The following is a 25,643-nucleotide window of genomic DNA, read 5'->3' as shown; positions in this document are numbered from 1 at the left end:
TAGACCCTTAGCCTAATACAATAAAAAAAAGTCAAAATGTAAATTCGTACAGGTTGAAACAAATTTTATATCAAAGTTTAGGTGGGTACCAAAGATATTTTCGAGAAAGTATCCAAATCGTACAAGGGGGTCATTGTTTAAATAATTAAAAAGGGGTCATTTTTGCAAAAAAAAATACTTTTTTAACTGCTGAGGTAATTCACTTATTAATGAAGGTCTGCGGGATTTTTTCTGCGAAGCTGAAGGGCAAATTTTTCACATAAGACTTACTAAATTAAATTTGACCCGTATTTATTTAAATAATTGTATATAAAATTTTAAAAACAAATTTTCGAAAAATTCTTTTTAGCGTTTTGAATAAGCACTATAAAATGTCTTATTTTACAGACAAAGTTGCGCTATGTTACCAGTATTAAGCAAAAAAATTGGTCGGAAAATATTTAATATTTTTTGAGATATTGAATTTGTTTATTAAATGTTACTATATTTTCAATTGCAAAAACGCGGTTGTTGCCAAAGAAATATTCACCTGCTTAAGATCTCATTATTTTTATTTTTATGTATATTTTCGATAAATGTATTGATAAATTCAAATTTCCATTAAATGGCATTTGAAAATTATTCAAATTTGTTTATAAATTTTTTTTTTAATAACGTCGCGGGGACTAAGTATTTTGAAATGTCGTTTCGATAATTGGGTTCCTGGAAATTTTTTACTAGTTAACAAAATTTTGTTGTCATTTTTTCTTCTTCTTTTTTTTTTCTTGGAGTTATATTACTACGGGCCCTTTTATGGTTAAATTTCATTAAGAATGTCGAATCTCTGAGTCGTAGATTCTAGACCTAAAAATATTAGGATTTAACTAAAATCTCTTAAGTAAAATGTGGCTACTTACTGAGTTACAGGGTGTTTTATTTAAAAATTCAAAAATTATTGTTACCAAGTACTTTAAAACTATTTGACGTATCCTTATCATACTTGGCAGAAAGTGTGGCTATTATACATACACCCTACTAAATTGTGATTAATAAACGTTTCTAGCTAGTGCCAGAGGCGTACGACAGGGGATAGTGGATGATTGACCATTCCCAAATTCTACGCCACTGAGTGAATTACTATTTTAGCGAAATTTTTCGATTCTCCAATACTTTCTATGTAAATAACTTTATTGGTATCGATAAAGTCATCAGTTTGCGAGATATTGGAAGTTTAAAATGAATGAATGAATGAATCAAAATAACTATGCCGTTTCATTTTTAACGTCTAATATCTCGAAAACCAATGACTTAATCGTTACCAGTAAGGAGCATATCATTTACATAGAAAGTATTGGAGACTCGAAAATTTTCGCTAAAATAGTAATTCCCTCAGTGGCGTAGAGTTTGGATAGGGTCAACCATTAACTATCCCCTGTCGTACGCCTCTGGTAGTAGCTAGAAACTTTTATTGACCACAATTTGGTAGGCTGTATAGTACCCTCACTTTCTGCCAAGTATGATAAGGATACGTTAAATAGTTTGAAAGTACATACTTGGTAAAAATAATTTTTAAATTTTTAAATGAAACACCCTGTAACTCAGTAAGTAGCCACATTTTATTTAAGTGATTTTAGACCAATCTTAATATTTTTAGTTCTAGAATCTACAACTTAGAGATTCGACATTATTAATGAAACTTAACCCTAGAAGGGCCCGTAGTAATATAACTCCAAGAAAAAAAAAAGAAGAAGAAAAAACGACAAAAAAATTTGTTAATTATAAAAAATTCCCAGGAATCCAATTATCAAAACGGCATTTCAAAATACTTAATCCCCGCCACGTTATTAAAAAAAAATTATAAACAAATTTGAATAATTTTCAAATGCCATTTTAAGGGGAAGTTTAATTGAAATTTGAATTTATCAATACATTTATCGAAAAAATACATAAAAATAATAATAATAAGATTTAATACAGGTGAATATTTCTTTGGCAACAATCACGTTTTTGCAATTGAAAATAGAGTAACATTTAAAAAACAAATTCAATATCTCAAAAAATAATAAATATTTTTGAACCAATTTTTTTTTGTTAATAATATCTGATATCTTAATAATATCTGAATAATTTGTCTGATAATATAGCGCAAGTTCTCCTTTAAAATAAGATGTTTCATAGTGCTTATTTAAAACGCTAAAAATATTTTTTTGGAAATGGATTTTTAAAGTTTCATGTATAATTATTTAAATAAATAGGGGGTCAAATTTAATTTAGTAAGTCTTATGTGAAGGATTTACCCTTCAACTTTGCAGAAAATAATCCTATTGACCTTCATTAGTAATTGAATGACTTCAGCAGTTAAAAAAGTATTTTTTTGCAAAAATGACCCCTTTTTAATTATTTAAACAATGATCCCCTTGTATGATTTGGATACTTTTTGGAAATATCTTTTGTACCCACCTAAACTTTGATATAAAATTTGTTTCAACCTGTACGAATGTACATTTTGATTTACATGTAGTGTAATTTTATTTTACTAGACTACCTACATAATACACTTGTTTGAGATGAGGTTTAGTGTAGTGTAGGAAACAGAGGTAGAACCTCGCAAAATGGACACAAGTCCGGTTTTATTTTTTTCTGGTATATCAAGGGGTGCTTATTATGGGACTAATATTTTCTTAAAAAAATTCGCCCTGGAATCCCCTTTTTATTCCTTTAAAGGGGGTAATTTGTGGTTTTTGCGAAACTTAGCCCTTCCTGTACGTTTTGAAAAAAATTTACTTAATAGTAAAATGAGGAGGACTATATTTCCTACTATTTATTTCCCGACAGCATATGTCTATCACCCACCGTTTAGCGGGGATGGCGCCGCCCCAAAATTTACAAATTTTTAAAAAAGATGTTATTAAAAAAATATATTTTGCTCTAACTCTAATGAAAATTAAGAAGAAACCCTGCGGAAATTATTCACAAAAATAAGTGGCTGATTTTTTGGTATAGGTCTTATTTAAGGGCAATTGCAAATTCTTTAATTACAGGGTGTTACATTTTAAAAAACCCCTTTTTATACCATCTGAACTCAGGTGCTAGAGTAAAAAAACTTTTAGCGATTATCCATGTACTGGTTTTATTTACAAATTTGTATAATGCACCCCCATTTTTTTCCGGAACCACCCTAAAAAAGGTGAATTTATAAAGAAAGTGATTTTCTTGGAATCCTTCTCACAACATGCCCTTTATTAAAATGCTTCATATACAATTTTGTGTACGTTCTTATTACCCATACTCCCATACATGGACACCAAAAGCGATTTTTTGTTATAACCCCTGTAGCCAAAAAAAAAATAAATAAAGGGGGGGTTGAAAAAACATTTTTTTTTGCTTTTTGACCCATATAAGCATATGCTCCATCAATAGGGTTTTCATAAATATATATGATTATTGTAACATCCCTGCGGAAACTGCCCCTATCCTTGAAAATAAACTGCGGAAACTACCCCTATCCCTTGAAGAGCATATTTTTACGATTTTCTCATTACCTATGCATTTTTTTAAATTAAAACTTATAAAGAATTAAAGATCATTATTTTATCTACAAATAAGGTCCTGCGCACTTTTTTCGTATAAGCAACCGTTACGGCACAGTGGCGCCGTAAACCTAAGAAATGCTTTGGCGGGCTCCAGTATTTTTTTTTCGTCACCTATTCATTTTATTGATAACGTACTTATGGAAAACAAGAGAACATACTGTCTGCTACACATTATGACCTAAGCATATTTTATTTTCTTTGCACCCTAAAGCCACAGTGGTGGCCCAAAATCAATTTTTGATTATTTTCTTTATTAATTCTTTTTTGGGTGGTCCGGGGAAAATATTTGGGTGCATTATACAAATTTGTAAATAACACCAGTACATGGATATTCGCTGAAAGTTTTTTTACTCTAGCATAGGCGGTTCAGATGGTATAAAAAGGGGTTTTTTAAAATGTAACACCCTGTAACTTAAAAATTTGCAATTGCCCTTAAATTAAACCTATACCAAAAAATCAGTCACTTATTTTCGAATATTTGCCGCACGGTTTCTTCTTGATTTTCATTACAGTTAGGGCAAAATAATTTTGTTTAAACATCTTTTTTAAAAATTTATCAATTTTGGGGCGCCACCCCCGCTAAACGGTGGGTGATAGACATATGCTGTCGGGAAATAAATAGTACGAAATAATATAGTCCTGTTCATTGTACTTTTAAGTAAATTTTTTGCAAAACGTACAGGAAGGGCTACGTTTCGCAAAAACCACAAATTTAACAGAAAAAGTTAGTCCCATAATAAGCACCCCTTGATAATATACCAGAAAAAAAAAAAAAAACCGGACTTGTGTCCATTTTGCGAGGTTCAACCTCTGTTTCGTACACTATTGTTAAGTAGCTGCTAAAAATATAAAAATATAAATTAAAACTGAAGATATATTATAATAAAAGACCATGGACTATGCTATACTTGCGTGAATCACCCTGTATATTTAAATTTATGTTTTTAAAGTGCTCATTTGAATTTAAGAGTTGACCTGTATGTACCAGTATTTTTTATAATTTTCTACATTAAGAACACAAACAATTTTATTTAAGAAATATGTAAGTACTTTACAGACTTTATAATTTTAAAATTTCACTGTGTATTATTTTGTAATACACCCTACATGATATATTTCCTTGAAATCAGGTTGTTAAGCAGCTTTTAAAAATATAAAAATGTTTAGGGTGTTCCATTAAAAATAAAGCTTATGGACTCTACTAAGCTTGCGTCAATCACCCTGTACATTTAAATATATGTTTACAAAGTGTAAATTTATATATAAAAATCGACGGGTTTCGGCATAATTTTTTGAAAGAAGAACAGAAATAATGTTATTCCATGAGTGTCTTCCACACTGTATGTAATGTATGCGGCAAAATAAACAGTACTAAAATGCGTATGCCTCAAATTTGTTTCATGCGCCGAAACGTACTGAGTGGTTTCCGAACGTCGTTATAACTAAAGCTCGGATTATAGGCAAAATGCCTTTTTTTGCCTATTTTGCCTATTATAATTGTTTTTTGCACTTTTTGCCTTTTTTCGTAAATTCCGCCTATTTGTGCCTTTTTTAAAATTTCATGGTACTACCCATGATATTATTCTATTACTAAACCATTCTATAATAAAATGTTGGGTCAATAATAAAATATCAATGGTTTGTTTATATAACAGATTTCTAGGAAAATGTACCTGATCGAGACTTGAGGGTTAACTATTTGGAAATCCCTAAGCTTTATTAGTTTATTATCAGTTGTACAGTCGGTTACTGTGTCAGAGTTTAGTCACAAATTGCTATATCCTAGTTTAGTTTTGTTGCGTATACCGAAAAGCAAAGAACACGTTTTAAAACGTTTTAGACATTTGTGTGGAAAGATGACATCTAAATTAAGGCTATGGATAGCACCTTATTCGGAACTTTCTCTAGAAGGGGATGGAGCATTTTGTAAACCATGCGGCAAATCGGTAAGTTTTATTTTTTCTCTTTGTTTCTCGTCCCACAACATAACTAAATTCTAAAGCGGTTTTAGAATTCTAATTATTTTTTTTTAATTCTCAGATTTCAAGTAGAAAAAAGTACTTTATTGACCAGCATTGTGGAACCCCACTTCATAAAGGTAATTTGGAAAAATTAAATTCCTCTAAGTTAGCCCAAATATCTCTGCGGGATAGTTTAAGCAGTTCAAAAAAAAGGAGGAAGACGCATTTAAATCTGATTTATGCCAGATGATGATTGCATCCAACATTCCTCTATATAAAGTTAATAACCCTAGTTTTAAATGCTTTTTCGAAAAATATCTTAATAAATCCTTACCGGACGAGAGTACATTGAGAAAACATACTGTGGAAAAATGTTATGTGGAATGTATTTCAAAAATTAAGCGGGAGTTAGAGGGCAATTTTTTGTATATTATCGTGGATGAAACGACAGATGTATGCGGCAGGTATATAGCTAATTTAATGATTGGAATTTTTAACGAAAACTTTGCGAGAAAACCTTATTTAGTTGCCGTTAAAGAATTGGAAAAAACAAACAATTTAACAATAAGTCGATTTATACAAGATAGTTTAACAAACCTCTTTTTACCCAACCCTATACCAGTGAATAAAATAGTTTTAATGCTTTCAGATGCTGCGGCATATATGTTATAAGCTGCTGTTAATTTAAAGATTTTTTATCCTAATTTAATTCATTGCACTTGTGTAGCCCACGGGGTAAATAGAATTGCTGAAGAAATAAGAAATCTGTTTCCGTTGGTAAATAATTTTATAAATTTTATGAAAAAGTTTTTGTAAAGGCTCCGTTGAGGGTGCAAATATATAAAGAAAGACTTCATGGTGTCCCTTTGCCACCTAAACCAGTAATTACAAGGTGGGGAACCTGGCTCGAAGCAGTTTTTTTTACTTTGAACATTGCAATGAAATAGAATTAGTTATGTCAGAATTTGATGATGATATTTCCGAAGCCATTCGAGAAGCAAAAAAAATATTAAAAAATCCCAAATTGAAACAGGAACTCGCTTATATGAATGACAATTATAAATTAATAGTTACCACAATTACCTTATTAGAAAAACAAGAGATAAATTTATGTGAGTCAGTAAAATTAATAGATAATTTAAAGACGAAAATTAAATCGGCACCTGGAAGTAACGGTCAATTAATTTAAAAAAAAATGAAATATGTTTTCGACAAGAATGAAGGTTTTTGTTTTTATCTAATGTTGCTAAAGTTTTGAATGGGACATTTTCCGAGGAATTACAAATTATGCCAGATTTATTATCCGCTCTGAAATATGCTCCAATTACATCTGTCGATGTCGAACGTTCGTTTTCAATGTACAAATTAATTTTAAGTGATCGAAGACATAGTTTTAAGACCGAAAATATTGAAAAACATTTAGTTGTTTCTATTAAGGCTATGGGTACATAATTCGCAAATATTTTACGGCTATCCCTACTTTTTCTGTCTTTACACGGCAAATTACGTGTAGTAAAATTCTCACTGGTATGGAAACTGCAGGTATAAACATTAGGTTGACAGTGACATTGTCATTAGAAAGGTAGAGATGGCTATTTCGGTTTCGTTCACTTTTTGAATGTTCTTGGTTCTTGGATAAATACCATTATTTATATACTATACAAATAGTCGAAAAAAAAGTTGTAAAGGTATTTTAATAACGTAGTGTTACCATGGAAAGCTTAGATAAGGTTTGAACATGTGAAGAACTGCGTTGTATAAATGTAGTATTACTCAATTAATTTATAAAGACTTTATTTATTTCTTTATTTGCGCAAATTAAAATATGGGACGTTCTTACAAGAAAGGTGTTATTGAAAAGCGAAGAAATAGACGGTTAGCTCAACTGAAGTAAGTACTTTTTTACATAAATCAAATTAATTACTGTTGTATTTTTCAAATTAATTTTAATTACTAGTGTATTTTTCAAATTAATTTTAAATTTATAGTGAAAATATGATCTATAAAATCTATCGGTAAACCAAGAATTTTCGCATTAAATTTTATTCTCGTTTAATACTCTGGGCTAATTAGAAAAATTCATGGAAAAGTTATTTACCAGCCATTTTATTGCTGGAATCGAATTATAAGATCCTATATATTAATAATATAGGTATGCAAAGTCCGCAGATAGTGTGCTACTTTTTTTATAAACAAAATGGCGCCGACAAATCGTATTTTTTTCAATAATTGCTCTATAACTCCGAAGATTTTAACTTTACAACCAAAACAGCTTAATAAAAATTCACCGCAATTAAATTCTGCATAGAGATATGTTTTTCACGATTTGCTCCGACGAAAATTTTCCTCGGAAAATGCGGGTTTTCCTAACAAAAACTCTAATTTTCAAATAAAGTTTTAGGTAAGTAATTATTAATCAATAATTAAATAATTTAGTGACATCAAAGCTTTATTGGTATAGATTGTAATTCCAGAAGCCGGTGAAAATTAAACGAATATTTTAGTAACAATTCAATTGTTAATTAACAAATTACGATCGCAATAATAAACAAAATAATCATGGTACATTGATCAAACTTATAAAGATTATAAAGATGAGATGCTTATTTAATATTTTATCGACAAAACATAAATTTTTCTTTTTTTTTGCATAATCTTTAAATTTTGAAAAAAAAATAGTTATAATACGTTGGTCTAATTATTAAAGTACAAAGAAAGGTTATTTACCAGCAATTTTATTGCTGAAATCGAATTATAAGATCCTATATATTATTAATATAGGTATGCAAAGTCCGCATATAGTGTGCTACTTTTTTTTATAAACAAAATGGCGCCGACAAATCTTATTTTTTTCAATTATTGCTCTATAACTCCGAAGATTTTAACTTTACACCAAAAACACTCAAATAAAAATTCACCCCAATTTAATTCTGCATAGAGACATGTTTTTCCCGATTTGCTCCGACGAAAATTTTCCTCGGAAAATGTGGGTTTTCCCAACAAAATATCGAATTTTCAAATAAATTTTTTGGGCCAGTAATTATTTATCAATAATTATATAGCTTGGTGAAATAAAAGCTTTCTTGATATAGATTATAAATTCAGAAGCCGGTGAAAATGAAACGAATATTTTAGCAACAATTCAATTGTTAATTAACAATTTACAGTCGCAATAACAACCAAAATAATCATGAGACATTGATCAAACTTAGAAAGGTTATAAAGGTGTGATGCCTATTTAATATTTTGTCGACAAAATATAAATTTTTCGTTTTTTTGCATAATCTTTAAATGTTTAAAAAAAATTTTTATAAACAAATTAACATTTCTCAGAAATTGTTCGTTATATTCTAATTTAAAAAAATATTTAAAATGCGTATTTCATAGGTCTTGAAAATGAATGCTTTAAAAAAATTTTCCAACCATTTGCAAAAAAGTTATGAAACAGCAAAATAAATATACGAAATCTCCGTTGTTTATAATTAGTTTTAATTGTTTCAAAGCTTAAAAGTGAGTCTATGGTACAACCTAATTACTCACAAAGAATGTCAAAAATTACTGCAATAGTTATATTTTAATCAAAGATTAAAACACTTTTTTTTGTAATTTTTAGCGCAAACGTAGGCCTGATACAGAGTCGGAGCTAAAATGTTCACTCGAAGCGACTGACACGCAGCATGCATTATTTATTAAAATTGTACATCACGCGGCCGGTCGTCGCTCCGAGTGAAAATGTTAGCTACAGTACTGTGTTACTCTACTTTCGCGCGTGTAAATTACAAAAAAATATATTTATAATCTTTAACTAAAATATAACTATTAAACTGATAATCGATATTTTTTTGTAAATAATTAGCTTGTACTTTAAACTCACTTTTACGCTTTGAAAGAATTAAAAAAAGTGTAAACACAGTAGTAATCATATGATTATTTTGCTGTTTCATAACTTTTTTACAAATGGTTGCAAAAAAGTTTTAAAGCATTCATTTTAAAGATATTTAAAATGCCCATTTTAGTTATTTTTTTAAATTATAATATAATAAAAACTTTCTGAGAAACGTTAATTTGTTTATAACTATTTTTTTTAAACATTTAAAGATTATGCAAAAAAATAAAAAATTCATATTTTGTCAACAAAATATTAAATAGACATCTCATCTTTATAAGATTTCAAAGCTTGATCAGTGTATCATAATTATTTTGGTTATTATTGCGACCGTAAATTATTAATTTACAATTGAATTGTTGCTAAAATATTCGTTTAATTTTCATCAGCTTCTGGAACTATAATCTAAACCAAAAAGGCTTTTAAGTCACCAAATTATTTAATTATTGGTAGATAATTACTTATCTAAAACTTTATTTGAAAATTAAAGATTTTGTTGGGAAAACCCGCATTTTCCGAGGAAAATTTTCGTCGAAGCAGATCGGAAAAAAACGCGTCTATATGCAGAATTTAATCACGGTGAATTTTTATTTGAGTGTTTTTGTTGTAAAGTTAAAATCTTCGGAGTTGTAGAGCAATAATTAAAAAAAACACGATTTTCGTGCGCCATTTTGTTTATAAAAAAAGTAGCACACTATCTGAGGACTTTGCATAACTATAATATTAATATATAGGATCTTATAATTCGATTCCAGCAATAAAATTGCTGGTAAATAACTTTTCCCAAAAATGGCCTATTCTCCGATAATCAGCCCAGACTATAAAGGAATAAACTATTTGTTGGATTATTTAATTATTAGAATTGTACATGAGTAAAAACGAGTGACTCAGATTCCGAAGCGTCAAACGAGTTACGCGAGGATAAAAATGAACCATTGTTATTTGTTAATCTTCTTCACAATTATTAAATTTTATTTGATAAAAGAATGACCCCAAAAATTAAGAATTTTCTTCTTAGTTTGTAAATGTTTCTATGACACACATGCATAAATGCTGCCATATTGTAACAAAAAAATACCTACGCCGAAGACGTCCACCCACCAACTTCACTTAAACTGAAGCAAAATACTACTAAACAAGCACATACTTCAAAAGCGTAGTACATTCTTCTATGTAGGCTGGTAAATTGTAGCAAACACTACGGAGAAAAGCAAATGCTTTTTAAGTGTAGTGAAACCTTCAAAAATATAGTACGTACTTGAAGCATTAGCATTTACTACATTTTATGCCACCATGGGCACTTTACTTTATAGGTAAACTCGTACCTATTTACGGTTATCGGAGCAAACTCTTATAAAAATAATACCTTTATTTGAACTTTAATGACTTAAAATACTTGGATTATCCATAAATAATATATAAACAATAAATAACTTCTTTTTAATTGCACGCCTTAAATCAATTATTATTTTTCAAATACACTATCAATATTGTTTAATAAACAACTCTCTGATTGATTTTATTATCATCGTAAAAGCGTTAAAAAGCAGTACCAGAATGAACTGCTATATCAAAATAGCGGGTCGGACACATCTCTACTTGTCACTGTCTTGAGTCTTGTCATAACATTATATTCGACTGAGTGCGTTGTATGACAAAGATAGCGAATGTTCGATTTCCACGGACATGGTGTCCATTTTTTTCGAATCCTGAAGAAACTAATAAATATTTTTTAAAAATTTAAACACCTAATGAAAGACTAAATTATTATCGAGGGCCGAAAGTCCCTTAGAATATATAAAAAGTTTCTCTCGAACGAGATATTTGAAATTAAAAATCACACTACATTTTCTCTCAGTTTTTCACCCCTGTAACTAATTAAAATAAACATTATAGAAGTTCTCAGGGACTTTCGGCCCTCGCTAATAACGCAATCTTTCATTCTACGTTTAAATTTTTCAAAAATACCTACTTATTAGTTTTCTCAGGATTCGAAAAAAATTAATCCCCATTTGAATAGCATTGCAGCCGAAAATACGTACCGATCCTCTTAATGATAAAATTTTAAGTGGTTAGAATGTTTAATTATTAATTAACAGTTATTTAGTTACTAGTTTATTTATACTAATGTTATAATTATGATGTGTAAATATACCTGCCTTAAGGTAATATTACGTTAATTCACTTTGTATAATAAATAATAAATTATATTCCTTTATTGCCTATATTTTGCCTAAATGTTAATATTCCTGCCTTTTTTAATAAAAATCTTTGCCTATATAGGCGCCCTTTTCTTCAATTTTTGTTGCCTATAAGTCCGAGCTTTAGTTATAACGTATGTGAATGTCGTGTTGATGTTAAATGCTTCAGGATGAAGCAGAAATTTTTTTTATTGTGGAGTGCTATTTTCCCTCATACGGGAAAGGTCCCGAAAACGTTCCAAGCTTAAAATCAAAAATGGTGTCAGCAGGACGGGGCAACCTGTCACGTAGCCAGGGAGTCTCTTGGAATACTGGGTGATGATTTTGAAAGATCGCCACTCACCCGAACTAGCGCCACCGGATGCGTACATATTATGAGGAATGCTGAAGGAGGCAGATTCACCATCCGACATTCTGGAAGTGTGGACAATAATAATTATAGATTTTTTCGTGCCAGAGGGCTTCTTTAACATCTGTTTTATCGGGAACGTCGTCGTTACTAATGTTTGTAAGGCTACATTATATATACTAAATATAGAACTAATCATAAACATTTCAATATTCATTTCAGTACTGTTTATTTTGCCGCATACTGTATATAATATACGGATAGAGGAAGCTGAGCAATCATCTGGAGACAAAGAGCAAGGAGGATTAAGAGCAGGTCTTTCATGTACAGATAACACCTTCTGTCTTAAACTAATTATAGAAAAAAAAAAGTTGTGACAAATAGGGAGATACATGCGACTTTTGTAGATTTTAAGAAGCCGTATGACACAGTCACCCTAAATAAACTATAGGAAGTCCTGGGCACATCAAATATCCATCAAACATTGGTTAGTGCTCTCAAAGATCTATATAGGTTCAAACTCCCAAATTAAATTCGGAAACATCTTAGCAAAAAAAATTGCAGTTAAGGGTAAAGCGGTTAAGGGTCCCAGACAGGGATGTTGTATCTCTCCGATCCTGTTTAAGATTTATATCTGTGCAGATTTGTAACAATGAAAACGGAAAGTCAAAGGAATGGGTATATAATTGAACGATCAGGATTTCATATAAACTTTACAGTTTGCAGATGATGCAGGTGAATAAAATCGATCTAAATCGCCTTAAGGCTTTCGAAATGTGGTGCTATAGATGAATTTTAAAAGTATCCTGGGTGGAGAAGATTCAAAACTTCACAATACTAGAACGTCTCAGCAAGACTACTGAGATCATAAAAAGTATAAAGCAGAGAAAGCTGGAGTATTTCGGACATGTAATGAGAGGTCCCAAATATAGGTTGCTACAAAATATCATGCAAGGAAAAATAGCAGGCAAACGCACTCCTTGACGAAGAAGAACCTCGTAGTTGAAGAACTTGCGAGATTGGTATGGTGTATATACAAGCATGCTATTTAGGGTGGCAGTGAATAAAATTAAGATAGCTATGATGGTAACCAACGTTCTAAAAGGACATGGTACATGAAGAAGAAGAAGATGATCAGGTGGTGATCTCAAATGACAAAGACAACGTGGAATGTAGACTTAGAAAACTAATTGAAGAATATCAGAAGTGGGTATTAAATATCAATTTAGAAGAGACAAAATACCTCTCTATTAGCGTTGAAGCAGAACAACTCGATATCAACGACAATCCAAAAATATATCCACGTGATGAATACACATAGATACCTGGACGTCATCTTCGATCTTAGTGGAATAAAGGAACGAGAAATAAAACATTAAAGCATACAAGCAAGAAGAGCTATAGCATGCTTAAGCGGAGTTCTATGGAGTAAAGAAATATCAAAGAAAAGAAAATAGAAAATATTATATGAGACAATGGTTAAACTAGTCTACTCTATGTATCCGAGGCATGGAGAATAACCGAGAAATATAAGAAAAAGGTCGAAGCCACAGAACAGGATGCATTCAGAATATCGGTGAGAGTATCAAGAGCCGAAAGAATAAGGAATTAAGTAATAAAACAACAAATGGATATAGAGGGCAATATAGTTAAGGATGTTGAGAGAAAACAGCTCATATGGTATGGGCATGTGAGCCGAATGGGTGACGAACGATTGCCTAAAAAAACTATGATGTGACAACCTCCAGAGAAGAAAAAACTAGGAAGACCACAACAAAGCTGAAACCTGGGAGTTGGAAGCTGGGAAAATAGAAATCGAAACCTAAATGAAGAACTAACTCAGGACAGAATACAGTGGTTTTGGGAGTCGGACAACGTTGTCAGAATTTAAACTAGGAGAAAACGAATATCTTTAGTCTTTTATAAGATAAAATCGTTGACACCTAAAATACAACAAAACGTTAATTTAAATATTTTTAACTTCGTATATAAATTCAATACCTACCTAATTTATTTTAAAATAACCCGGATAAAAACAACAACAAGGTACCTTGAATTACATTAAAAATATAATAAGAATGGATCCCGCGTACCAAAAAATCAACATTATTAGAGAAAGCTGAAAATTTTTTAATAGCTTAACGGTGTCTAGTCGGCCAAACTTTGATGTATGGTAAAACTGGAACAGGTTAATTGTAGGGGAGCCCAAGCGGAGATTTTTGCAGTTACTCGAGCGCGTCAGATTATCATATGGGGAGAAACCTGGTACCCTGCAGATGTAGGTCTACCATATATTGGATCTTAACACAGGGAAATTCGTTAAGGGGGGCCCAAAAAAAATATACCCTTAAAAATACTCAAAATTGTCAGATTAAGATAAGGTAAGGTAAGTACATGCAAAAGAGTGTATATTTAAAAAATCTGACGATTTGAGCGGGGCGTAAGGAAATGGGTAAGCCAAAAAATTTCACAAAAAAAAGCGAATATTTCGCTAAATCAACGTCAGATCGAAAAACTAAAATATACGTCTTCAATATTTTTTAAAAATTTCTCAAACGGTACTAAACATGACCCCCCACGGAGAGGGGTGGGGGTAAATTTAAAATTTTAAATAGAAACCCCGCGATATTTCGCAAAATAAACATGAGATCGAAAAACTGCAAAATACACTTTCAAAATGTTTTTGAAAAATCTATCGAATGGTACCAAACACGACCCCCACGGAGGTGGGGTGAGGGGTTACATTAAAATCTTAAATGGGACCCACAAATTTTTATTGCTGATTTGGATTCTTTACGTAAAAATAGGCAACTTTTATTCGAGATATTTTTTCGAATTATGGATAGATGGCGCTATAATCGAAAAAAACGATTGTTGGAAATGGAAAATTAAATTAAAAAATGGAAATTTCCCACTAAAATGGAAAATTTTACTTAACTTTTGTTGGTTTTAGGACCTAATAATCACAATTTAATAGGTCCCCATAACGCTCGAGTGACTGCAAATTTAGCATACTTTGCTCCCCTACTATAAGTTTTAATTATGGAACGTGATTTTAATCGTGCAACGTGTCATCCTGACAAGTTTATGATTGTGAAAACTAGCAGGTTGTTTTTAAGTTTATTCAATAGCAAACTTTAATATAATATACAGGGTGTAACAAAAATACAGGTCACAAATTTAATCACATATTCTGGGGCCAAAAATAGTTCGATTGAACCTAACTTACCTTAGTACAAATATGCACATAAAAAAGTTACAGCCCTTTGAAGTTACAAAATGAAAATCGATTTTTTCCAATATATCGAAAACTATTGGAGATTTTTTATTGAAGATGAACATGTGGCATTCTTATGGTAGTAGTATCTTCAGAAAAAATTATAGTGAAATTTAGACACCCCATAAAATTTTTATGGGGGTTTTGTTCATTTAAACCCCCCCAAACTTTTGTGTACGTTCCAATTTAATTATTATTGTAATATCATTAGTTAAACACAATGTTTTAAAATTTTTTTTGTCTCTCAGTACTTTTTCAAAAAGTCAGTTTTTATCGAGATATTTTGTATATTTGTCAAATCCACCACATATTTGTATATGGCTAAGTACGATTATGGAGACTTGATAATAATACTGCCGTGCTAGGCCCAAAGGCGGTAACTAACATTTGACAAAATGGTGGCAAAATCGATTTTAAAATTGAATGCTAAAATTTTGGCCCGTTAGGGATTTTTGGACTAGCTAATAGTTTTTATGCATGGATATATGCCTCAGTTTATTAAGGGAACCGTTAATTATATTTTAAAACAAAGTTTTATATAAAAAGAGGTAGATACCGCTAAAACGTTTTATCAAAACTTACTATAAAACTAAGCCTATTAGCGGTATGTGGTTTACAGTTGTGATTGATATGAAATAAAAAGGTTTTCTGTGTATTCCAGTTTATTAAATTGAAAGAATTAAAGTACTATTAAATGTTATTATTTTGTTGAGCCACAATATGACAACAACAAATTGACAATATTTAGTTGTGGTTATATCTGTTTTCTTTCAAAGGTCAATAAATACATACAATTTATAAAGGAATAAAATCAGCATTTTTGTATAAAACTTATGTAAAAGATTCTCAAAAGATTAGGTAAAGATATCCCAAATCTACAATCCCGTATCTATAATAGCATTGTATAACTAGACTACTAGACATTGTCTAGTTAAACAATGATAATAGCTTGTATTGAAACAAAAAAAATGCAATCAATGGGTTGCATTGATTTAGTTGTTGCAACCTAACAAAGGGTTTAAACATACATATAAATCATCCACTTGGCGCAGATTCATATTGTTTAGGACAACATAAATGGTTAATTCTTGAAATACTATAAACAAAAATGAAAATATATTTCAATATATATAATAATCTCGAAAAGTTCTTACCATCCTTGCTAATAATTATTTCTTTTACTAACACAACTCTTTTAACTAACACAATAATTTAACCTTGTAAAGTTAGGCCGAATTTACTTTGTAATACTAAGGCGATTTGGCGGTTTCTAAATGTAGGCGTAGAATTCTTGAAAGTAGATTAGCGGTACGTGCAATATTTTAAGGTATATGGACGGCAACTGTAGCAGATACCGTCAAAACGCCATAGTATTTAACCCATTTAGCGCCAAAGGTGCGAAAACGCACCATTTTTTTGTAAAATTTTTTTTTGGCAATTCGTTAATTTTTTTTAATCTTTGTATTTTTTAAGCAACCAGAAGATATAAGTGTAACTAAATTTAATTTTGTTTAATTTCCAAACTCATGCTTTCATCACAAAAATATTTTCTAAATGTCCGACATTTTCAATCCTTCGACGCAACTTTATTTTTACTGTAGTAATTTTATCGGCATAACACTTTTGTGGTCAAATAAATTAAAACATTATTTTTTTAACCTATTTGTACACCAATTGTTATAAAAATACAAAAAAAATAATTTCTGAGTCATCAAATCTCGTGTTTGAAAATAATGGTTCGATAACGAACCATTGGCGGAAGTCGACATATAATCCTGTCTGATCAGGAATAAGTTCAAGGTGATGCACAGGCAGTAATTTGTTGGGATATTTCTTTATTATGTGTAAAAACACGTATCCACTATGCTTTCACACCGAGCTCCTGCAATTGCTCCACATAGTGCCCATAGTGGACACGTTTGGCGCTCCCGGGCTGTGCAATTTTGCGCACTCTGCCTCGGCGCTCCAATCTGGGGCGGTTAATATGTAAGGGAGCGCATACCGTATCGATTGGAGTAGTTGCAGGGAGCGCGGAGCGCAAGAAGTTCGTGAACATAGTGGATGGTTGGCGCTCTCGGACGATGCAACAGTGTGCGCTCCGCCTCAACGGTCCAATAGGTGGCGGTTTATATGTAGAGGAGCGCATGCATGTAGATGGGAGCAGTTACAGGGAGCGCAAGAGATTTGTAAACATAGTGAATGGTAGGCACTCCCGGACCGTGCAACAGTGCGCGCTCCGTCTCGGCGTTCCAATTGGTGTCGGTTTATATGTAGAGGAACGCATACCGTATCGATGGGAGCAGTTGCAGGGAGCGCGGAGTGCAAGAGGTTCGTGAACATAGTGGATGGTTGGCGCTCCCGGACCGTGCAACAGTGCGCCAAAGACCGTGCGGCAGTGCCTCGGTGGTCCAATATTACGAACATAGTGGATACGTACCTTTAGAAAGACGGGTATTCTGGTATTCAGTTTTGTTATAATCTAGGGTGGGGGAGGGGGGGGCTCCATAAGGGAGGATGTGTAGTGTTGTAGACAGTAGACAATATGTCGATTCGTCGAATTTATGCAACTGGCACAGTGCAAGATACAGGATTGGAAAGTGTAAACTTCAAATATCTAAAATAATTTCTAAAAAGGATAGAGGGCCGTTCGACTTCATTTTTGACAAAGAAGCTGAAGAAGGTGTAGGCAATGTTCTAACCATATTATTTTTGTTTATGAAAACTTCCAGGTCCATTTACACTCTAAATGTTTTGAGACTTTTCACAACAAATAAAATTCAATTTTTATATGTCATTTCCGCCAAAGGTTCGAAAACGAACCATTTTGTTGTTGTGACACCTGCCATTATCAAAGTGTAAAAAAATTTTTTTACGAATGTTTAAGTTTATTTTACTCTAGTTAATCAAATATATTACATATTATTGCAGTATTTCTTTGCTTGGCGGTTAATGGGTTAACATTTGCCGCCAAATTGCTTAGTATTTTAACTGAAAAGTGTAGATACCGCTAACAAAAGTGCAATTTTATTTAAAATATAATGCTTCTACAACTCCAAAGACTTTATAAATATATACTAAATACCCTATTCTACCTAAAAATACAAAAATCTTATTTTCGATAAAAAATCAGATCCCGCCTTTGGGCTTAGCACGGCAGAATAGGAAAATTTATTTATGATTTACATTTTTAGGTGTATTTTAAAACTTATTAAAAAAGAAGCCATATCTCGATAAAAGGTGCCTTATCGAAAAAATACAAAGAACCAAAAAAGTTTTAAAAACACTGTGTCCAACTAATGGTATCGCAGTAATAGTTTAATTGGAACGACACAACCGTTTGGGGGGTTTAAAGGAACAAAACCCCAATAAAATCTTTATGTAAACATATTAGAAAAGAAGCGGCAACTCAATAAAAACTGCCTTGTCGAAAAAATACTAAGAGCCAAAAAAGTTTTAAAAATATTAAATTTAACCAATGGTATCACAATAATAATTTAATTGAAACGTACACAAAAGTTTGGGGGGTTTAAGGGAACAAAACCCCATAAAATTTTTATGGGGTGCACAAATTTCACTATAATTTTTCTTTAAGGTATTCCTGCCATAAAAATGCCACATGTCCATTTTCAATACAAAATCTCTAATAGTTTTCGATATATTCGAAAAAATCGATTTTCACTTTGTAACTTCAAAGGGCTGTAACTTTCTTCATGTGCATATTTGTACTAAGGTAAATTAGGTTCAGTCGAACTATTTTTGGTCCCAGAATAGGTGATTTAATTTATGACCTGTATTTTTGTGACACCCTGTATTATGAAAAAATGTTTGTCCGACTAATATTTTGGGCAAAGTCCGACACGTGAAACATGTCAAATGACAGAAATTATGTTGGTGTCAATAGCAGTCTTATTTTTGCATGAGAGTTTAAAGAAAGGATGACAAATCAATAATTGGAGGTTCTGTCCGACAAAATACATGGGACGTTTTCGTAGTCTGACGTTCGAAACCTGTAACTTGTTCCACAATTAAAACTTCTCCTGTTCCAGTGTTTTCATACATCAAAGTTTGTCCGACTAGACACCGTTAAGCTATTAACAAATTTTCAGCTTGCTATTAAAATAAACTTTTTTTTTGGTACGCGGGATCTAGGCCCATAATTAAAGTTCTAATCAAACGATAATATATCCCTAAAACATGAACATTAGTAGTAAATATCTTAATACTTTGATATTATTACCTCACAAATTTACGAACAACAAATAATACCAATCTCACGGAATGAATGTTCATAATCAAAAGTCCTTATTTACTCTTCAAACAATATAAAAAAAACTAATATTTCCAACTGCCTACGGGACAAACACACAGGAATTTGAAATGTTTAGAAAGGTTTTCAAATTGCCCGCCCATCATTGTGACGTCAGGCTTAAGTATTCTATTAAAGGTGAGAGATTTGATCTCGTATTTACAGTTCCAGAGTCGTAACGCCAAGTGCTATTTTTAAGTTGCCAAAATAGTTCAAGCGATATATTATTCGACGCGTCTTTGCAACAGCAGAACACAATATTTTACTTACGGTTCCTATCATTTCCGGTTAAAAATAAACCGAAAGTTTGGCAAAAATGACTCAAATTTAGTAAAATCGTATAGCAATCGACTTCTGAACCTATAGTCCGTCTAGAAAGTATCCGGAATTTTATATTTTTCCTAATTTTAATAGATTTCCTTTTTGTAACATTTTAAGACAAAAGTAATGCATCAAGTAGGTTGTGCCGATAGTAGGTTATGGACAAAATCGAATGACAATACCATCTGTCAAATATTGTTGTTTGTAAACAGACTTAAGATTTGTAAAATATTTTCGCAAGTAGAAAAAAGAAAAGTGGTGGAATATTTGTAAAGAAAGGGTGTCCGAAACGGTGAAAAATTAGTGCAATTGACTGAACTCGGAAAAAGTGCAGTGTATGAGACAATAAAGAGGATAAAAAAATGGCATAGATATGAGACATAGACCAGTTTCGGGTAGATAGCATAAGATTCGCGTAAACAATTTAAATGCTTTATTCGCTTTAGGACGACAAAATCCGCGCCTAGGTTTTCGAAAATTAGCAAACAGATTTGGAAATCAACGAAGAAGAAAAGTGTGACCAGAAACTGTCCGCATGTCACTGAAAAAGAAATGCTACATACCAAGGAATCCAAAAAAAGTCCCTACAATAACAACTTTGCAATGGCAACGAAGAATAGATTTTTGTCAACGTTTTTGAGAAGATAATGTTAATAATGTCTTTATATCTTATGAAAGTTGTTTCCAGCTTGGTGCAAATTATCTAAAAGTCCTATCAAGAGAAAATGTTACCGTTCAAATTTCCAAATTTCCCACTAAAATAATGGTTTGAGAAGCAATATCTCAGCGTGGTGCTACACCTCTTTGTATAGTTAATGGTACTGTTGATAGTGCGAAATATTGTGACATCCTAAATGGTTTTCTTCTTGAAACGGCTCATGTTTTATATCCAGAGGGGTGGCGTTTTCAGTAAGAGAATGCAAGATGACATACTTCTGCTTATACTCAAGCTTGGATGCAAGAACACGAATTGGCAACAATTCCGTGGCCAGCAGCATCTCTAGATCTTAGCCCCATCGAAAACCTATGGGGACTGATGATATTTGAAGTGGAACGAGCAGCGCCACGAGATAAAGAAGGTTTGATTCGGTCAGTTTTACAGGCCTGGAACACCATTATCGAAAATTATGGCCTTGACCTAGTTTCGGGTATACCTAGACATTTAGTTAAGTGTTTAGATTTAAATGGAGGTTGTATAAGTTAATGAGATGAATTATTTGTTAAAATTTTATATTTCAAGTGATAGAAATAAATACCGTAAAATTAAAATTCTGCTTTCTTTTTTCCCGATACTTTCTAGACGGACTATATTTCAGTTCAGAATCAGAATTCAGACTTCAAATATCGACTTCTGATTCTATTTTAGTTCACGTTGGGTAAAAACCTAGGATTTACGAACTCTAATTTTTTATTTATCTAAGTATAAAGCTATAAAAGTAATGATGTAATCAATTTACCAAGGCTTCCAATAAATTTTTATACAATATTAATTAAATACTTACTTGCTGCCAAAATTGTGGTATACAGAAAATCGTTTACTTCCTTCGTTGGTATTGTTACCAATCTCATGTTAATATCTCTACAAATTTGGTCGGCTTGAAAAAAGTTTACCTGCAAATAATCTATATTATTTATGCATGAAATCTAGTATAAGGGTCATTCCATTTCAAATCACTCAATTTTGGAGCAAAAAAAATTTTGGACCTCCGATTTGTCTGAAAATTGGTATATAGCTTCTGCGGGACGTACAAATAAGATATTTAAGGTCAAAAAATCTTCTTCTTTTTTTCTCAAAATGTTATTTTATGCGATTTTACAGTGATTTGGTGTTTATTTATACAAATTTGCATTTTCTGTCGTAAAGTATTAATGAAAAACATAATATTTTAATAGAAAGGACACAAAAAAGTCATTATATGGCATTATAACAAGTTACTTTGATTCAAAACAAGCTTTTGATCAAATTTTATATTGTAGAAAACGTTAAAATACCGTTTTTCACATTTTTCTCCATTCCCAAAATACATCATAAACGATTTGGCTGAAAATTTGCCCAAAATAGACAAAACATAGGACTTTAAGTGGTGAGAAGGATTTGAATTATATTACAATACCAAAAAAGTTACGTGCAATTTTATAGTCAAAAATATAGGCGTCTAATGTAAGTAAAATTAACTCGAAAATATCGACCTCACGACAAAAATTGTTAAAAAGAAATTGTAATAATTGTAAATACGATTTATTTGGAACAATTTCAGTTCCTACCATTTTTGTCGAAAAGTTAAAAATGGCGGAGATATTGAGCCAAACAATTTCTCCTATAAAATCAAGATGGCGGCTAACGTAACGGAGGAATTCATTCGTGATTTTAAATTTTGGCTACTATTGACTCCCTTAAAGATCAGAAAAATAAAATTTTGGGCAGCTCCGCATTCAAGGTCAAATGCTATCCCGACTGGACTAATATATACTTTTGAGTCTGATATTACTGCATGTAACTTTTTTGGTATTGTAATATAATTCAAATCCTTCTAACCACTTAAAGTTCTACCTTTTGGATATCTGTAGACAAATTTTCAGCCAAATCGATGATGATGGATTTTAGGAATGGAGGAAAATGTAAAAAACGGTATTTTAACGTTTTTTACACTATAAAATTTGATCAAGAACTTGTTTTGATTCAAAATAACTTGTTATAATGCCATATAATGACATTTTTGAGTCATTTCTATTAAAATATTATGTTTTTCATTGAGACTTTACGACAGAAAATGCAAATTGGTTTAAATAAACACCAAATCACTGTAAAATCGCATAAAATCACATTTTGAGAAAAAGAGAAGAAGAAGATTTTTTGACCTTAAATATCTTATTTTTACGTCCCGCAGAAGCTATATACCAATTTTCAGACAAATCGGAGATCCAAAATTTTTTGCCTGAGTAATTTGACATGGAATGTACCATAAAGTAATTATTACATACTATATTTTTTCATAATATTACGTTTGTTAATATCCTTTTCTAATATTTATAAGTCCTACTACCGCTTTAGTTTTTCTTCTGATTTCTCTTAAATAGGGACGTATGCTGCCGTCCTCAATTAAAACGCGGTATCCGCAAAAAAATTGAAAATCTAGTTTTTGCTATATGTGATTTCCTTGTGACCTTATTTACGTTTCTGCAATGTCTGAAAACCGTATCATTTTAAGTATTTACTACCAAAATAAACAAATTGGATTACGCCGCATGTGCTAAATTTCAATAGTTGCTTAATTAGAATGCGGTATCTACAGAGTACTCAACAAAAAGCGGTATGTGCTAGCAGGTGTCATGTACTTGCCGCGTTTTAATTGAGCACATCGTATTTACCGCGTTTTTATCGAGACTCGTGTTGCGACCTCGTATTTTGAACATTTATGACATGTAGGTATGTATTTTGTGTATACATATAATAAACCATTATAAGCTATTAATTTTTCTTTTTGGTAATTATTTTTCTTTGTAAAAAATTCTATTTGTAAATAAAATGCAGATAAGGCACTATTTCCGATCCAGTAATACGTCCGCTGCCCAATTAAAACGCGGTATATGACTTTTTATTTACAGCTTTGACAAAAACATGATTATTTTTTAAGAATATATTTTTAAATAATGTTCAACTATCATTAGAACATGTTTTGCGTTAAAAAGTTGTCAAAACATATAAAGCCCTTCCTTAGAAAAAACTTTGAGAGCCGATTTCTCGGTATTAAGTTGGCTGCACATATCGCGTTTTATTTGAGGACGGCAGTATGCCTGCATAATGTTTATATTAGCTTTTTCAAGCAACTGGCAGTAACATTCTTTCAGAAAGTGAAACCAAGTTCTCTACGAAGAGGCGCAAATTTTTTCCTATCAGAACTTCAACCTCACACATGTGACTAGGATGTGTGCTATCACCACATCCGTAGTAAAGGGTTTCTGCACTAGTGCTAATTATTCCTGTGCATTTCCGTCGCAATTTGTTTATGCTGGAATATGGTTTACGCTGTTAATTTCCTGAATTAAATCTTGTAGTTTTGCTGCTGCAAATAAGCTTTTGATATTCCACTCAGTAATTTTGTATACCTTATTAAGCTGAAACCGGGAGATTCTTCCACCTTAGCCATTCAAGGCCTGCCCAGGATTAGGTGACGATTCTTTGGCGATAAAATATCTACGTGCGGATGTCCCACGGAATATAATGCGGTAGTTTCCTAACTGCTTCCTGCATCGCAGAAATATTGACGAAAAACTTAAAAAAAAAACTACTGATTTAACGAATTCTCCCGCATCTCCCCCCAAACCAGACGCTCAAAATGGTGTAACTTTTTACTGAACAATATGTGGACCATATAGAACAATTTAGTGTTGGAGGAAAACTTTTACTTTGGATGTCTGGGTTAGGCCTTTTTTTGGACCAATATACTATACTACCTCCGTAACTTTGGAACCGTTCATTTTAGAAGGATTATGCGTAGGACCTTTTTTATTTCAAATTTAATGTAGAACATTTTTGTATAGAAGGTCGTTCATGCTAAACCGCATAGTTTTAGAAATATTGACGAAAAACTTAAAAAACTACGAATTTACCGATTTCTCCCCCCTCCCCCAACCAAACTTGACGACCAAAATGGTGTGACTTTTTTCTGAACATTATGTGGACCATATAGAACAATTTGGTGTTGGAGGATAACTTTCACTTTGGATGTCTGGGTTTGGGTCTAGTTATACCATACTATATGTATTTTGACCGGATGCTGTGACGCTCTGGTTCGACGGGATGAAAACTCACGGTTTTATACTAAAGCAAGAAACCCATTATGAACGGCCAGCACGGCACAGCCCGGCACGGCACAGCACAGGCCGGCCCGTCCAAAAACCCATTTGTAACGGCCAGCGCGGCACGGCACCGGAAAAATGATCATTTGCCATAAATGATAATGTATTTTTATTAATAAAATATATACAGAGAGGGGCTAAATTATCGAATAAATTCATTTTCTCTAAAATGGACGGCTTTGGAAGAAAATACCAAAACAGGTCTATTTTTACTTTTAAATTACAATTTTTTGGCATATACAGTGGAACCTCGATTATCCGTCACCTCTGTTAACCGTCAGGGTCCATTAAGTTATATTGTATACACAAGTAAAAATTGAGTCATCAATTCATTTTGTTTGAGCATTGCGATAAGCCAAACGAAATTCATTGAAATGTACACGTGCAGTTATGCCAACACCGCATTTTTTTATGTAAATAATTTTTGTTCTTATTCAGGGCTCTGGATTAAATTTCAATTTAAATAGGTAATGATAAATGATACCATACTTTTAGAGTTCTATTTTTAGAATCGCAAGCCGAAAATAAAAATGTACATCACACAAATTATTAGTTAATATCTGTGTGTCACCATAACAGTATGATTTTTATTTTTTTAATGTTCTGTTAACCGTCTTCTTGATTATCCGTCATACCCTTGGTCCGGTGCCCTGACGGATAATCGAGGTTCCACTGTATTTCATACTAGAGACGTCATTCATCTGAGCTTAATGATGTAATCGATGATTTTTTTAAATGGGAATAGGGGTTGTGTGGCATCTCATTTGAAAGGGTGTTCAATCCTCTATTCAGTAATATAAACAATAATATCATTATTTATACAGGGTGGCCAAAACAATAATTTTTAAATTACATTAATTGACGCAAAAAGAAGAATGTATGTAATTTATTTAACTCAAAATACATTGTA

At 31.9% G+C, this 25,643-nt stretch overlaps 1 protein-coding gene across 1 annotated transcript in view; it reads right to left on the bottom strand.

Annotated features, from left to right (window-relative positions):
- LOC114338515 (macrophage mannose receptor 1-like) overlaps positions 1-25,643 on the bottom strand; it is a 251,803-nt gene that overhangs the window by 75,611 nt on the left and 150,549 nt on the right. The window contains exon 3 of the mRNA XM_050658802.1: positions 21,376-21,484. Coding sequence (XP_050514759.1) covers positions 21,376-21,442 — 67 coding nt within the window. The 5' untranslated portion in view covers positions 21,443-21,484. The remainder of the gene's footprint in view (positions 1-21,375; positions 21,485-25,643) is intronic.

The sequence above is a fragment of the Diabrotica virgifera genome, chromosome 8, assembly GCF_917563875.1.
Source record: "Diabrotica virgifera virgifera chromosome 8, PGI_DIABVI_V3a".
Classification (NCBI taxonomy): domain Eukaryota; kingdom Metazoa; phylum Arthropoda; class Insecta; order Coleoptera; family Chrysomelidae; genus Diabrotica; species Diabrotica virgifera.
Note: the sequence above shows the minus strand (reverse complement) of the source record. Positions and strands in the feature narration are given on the sequence as shown.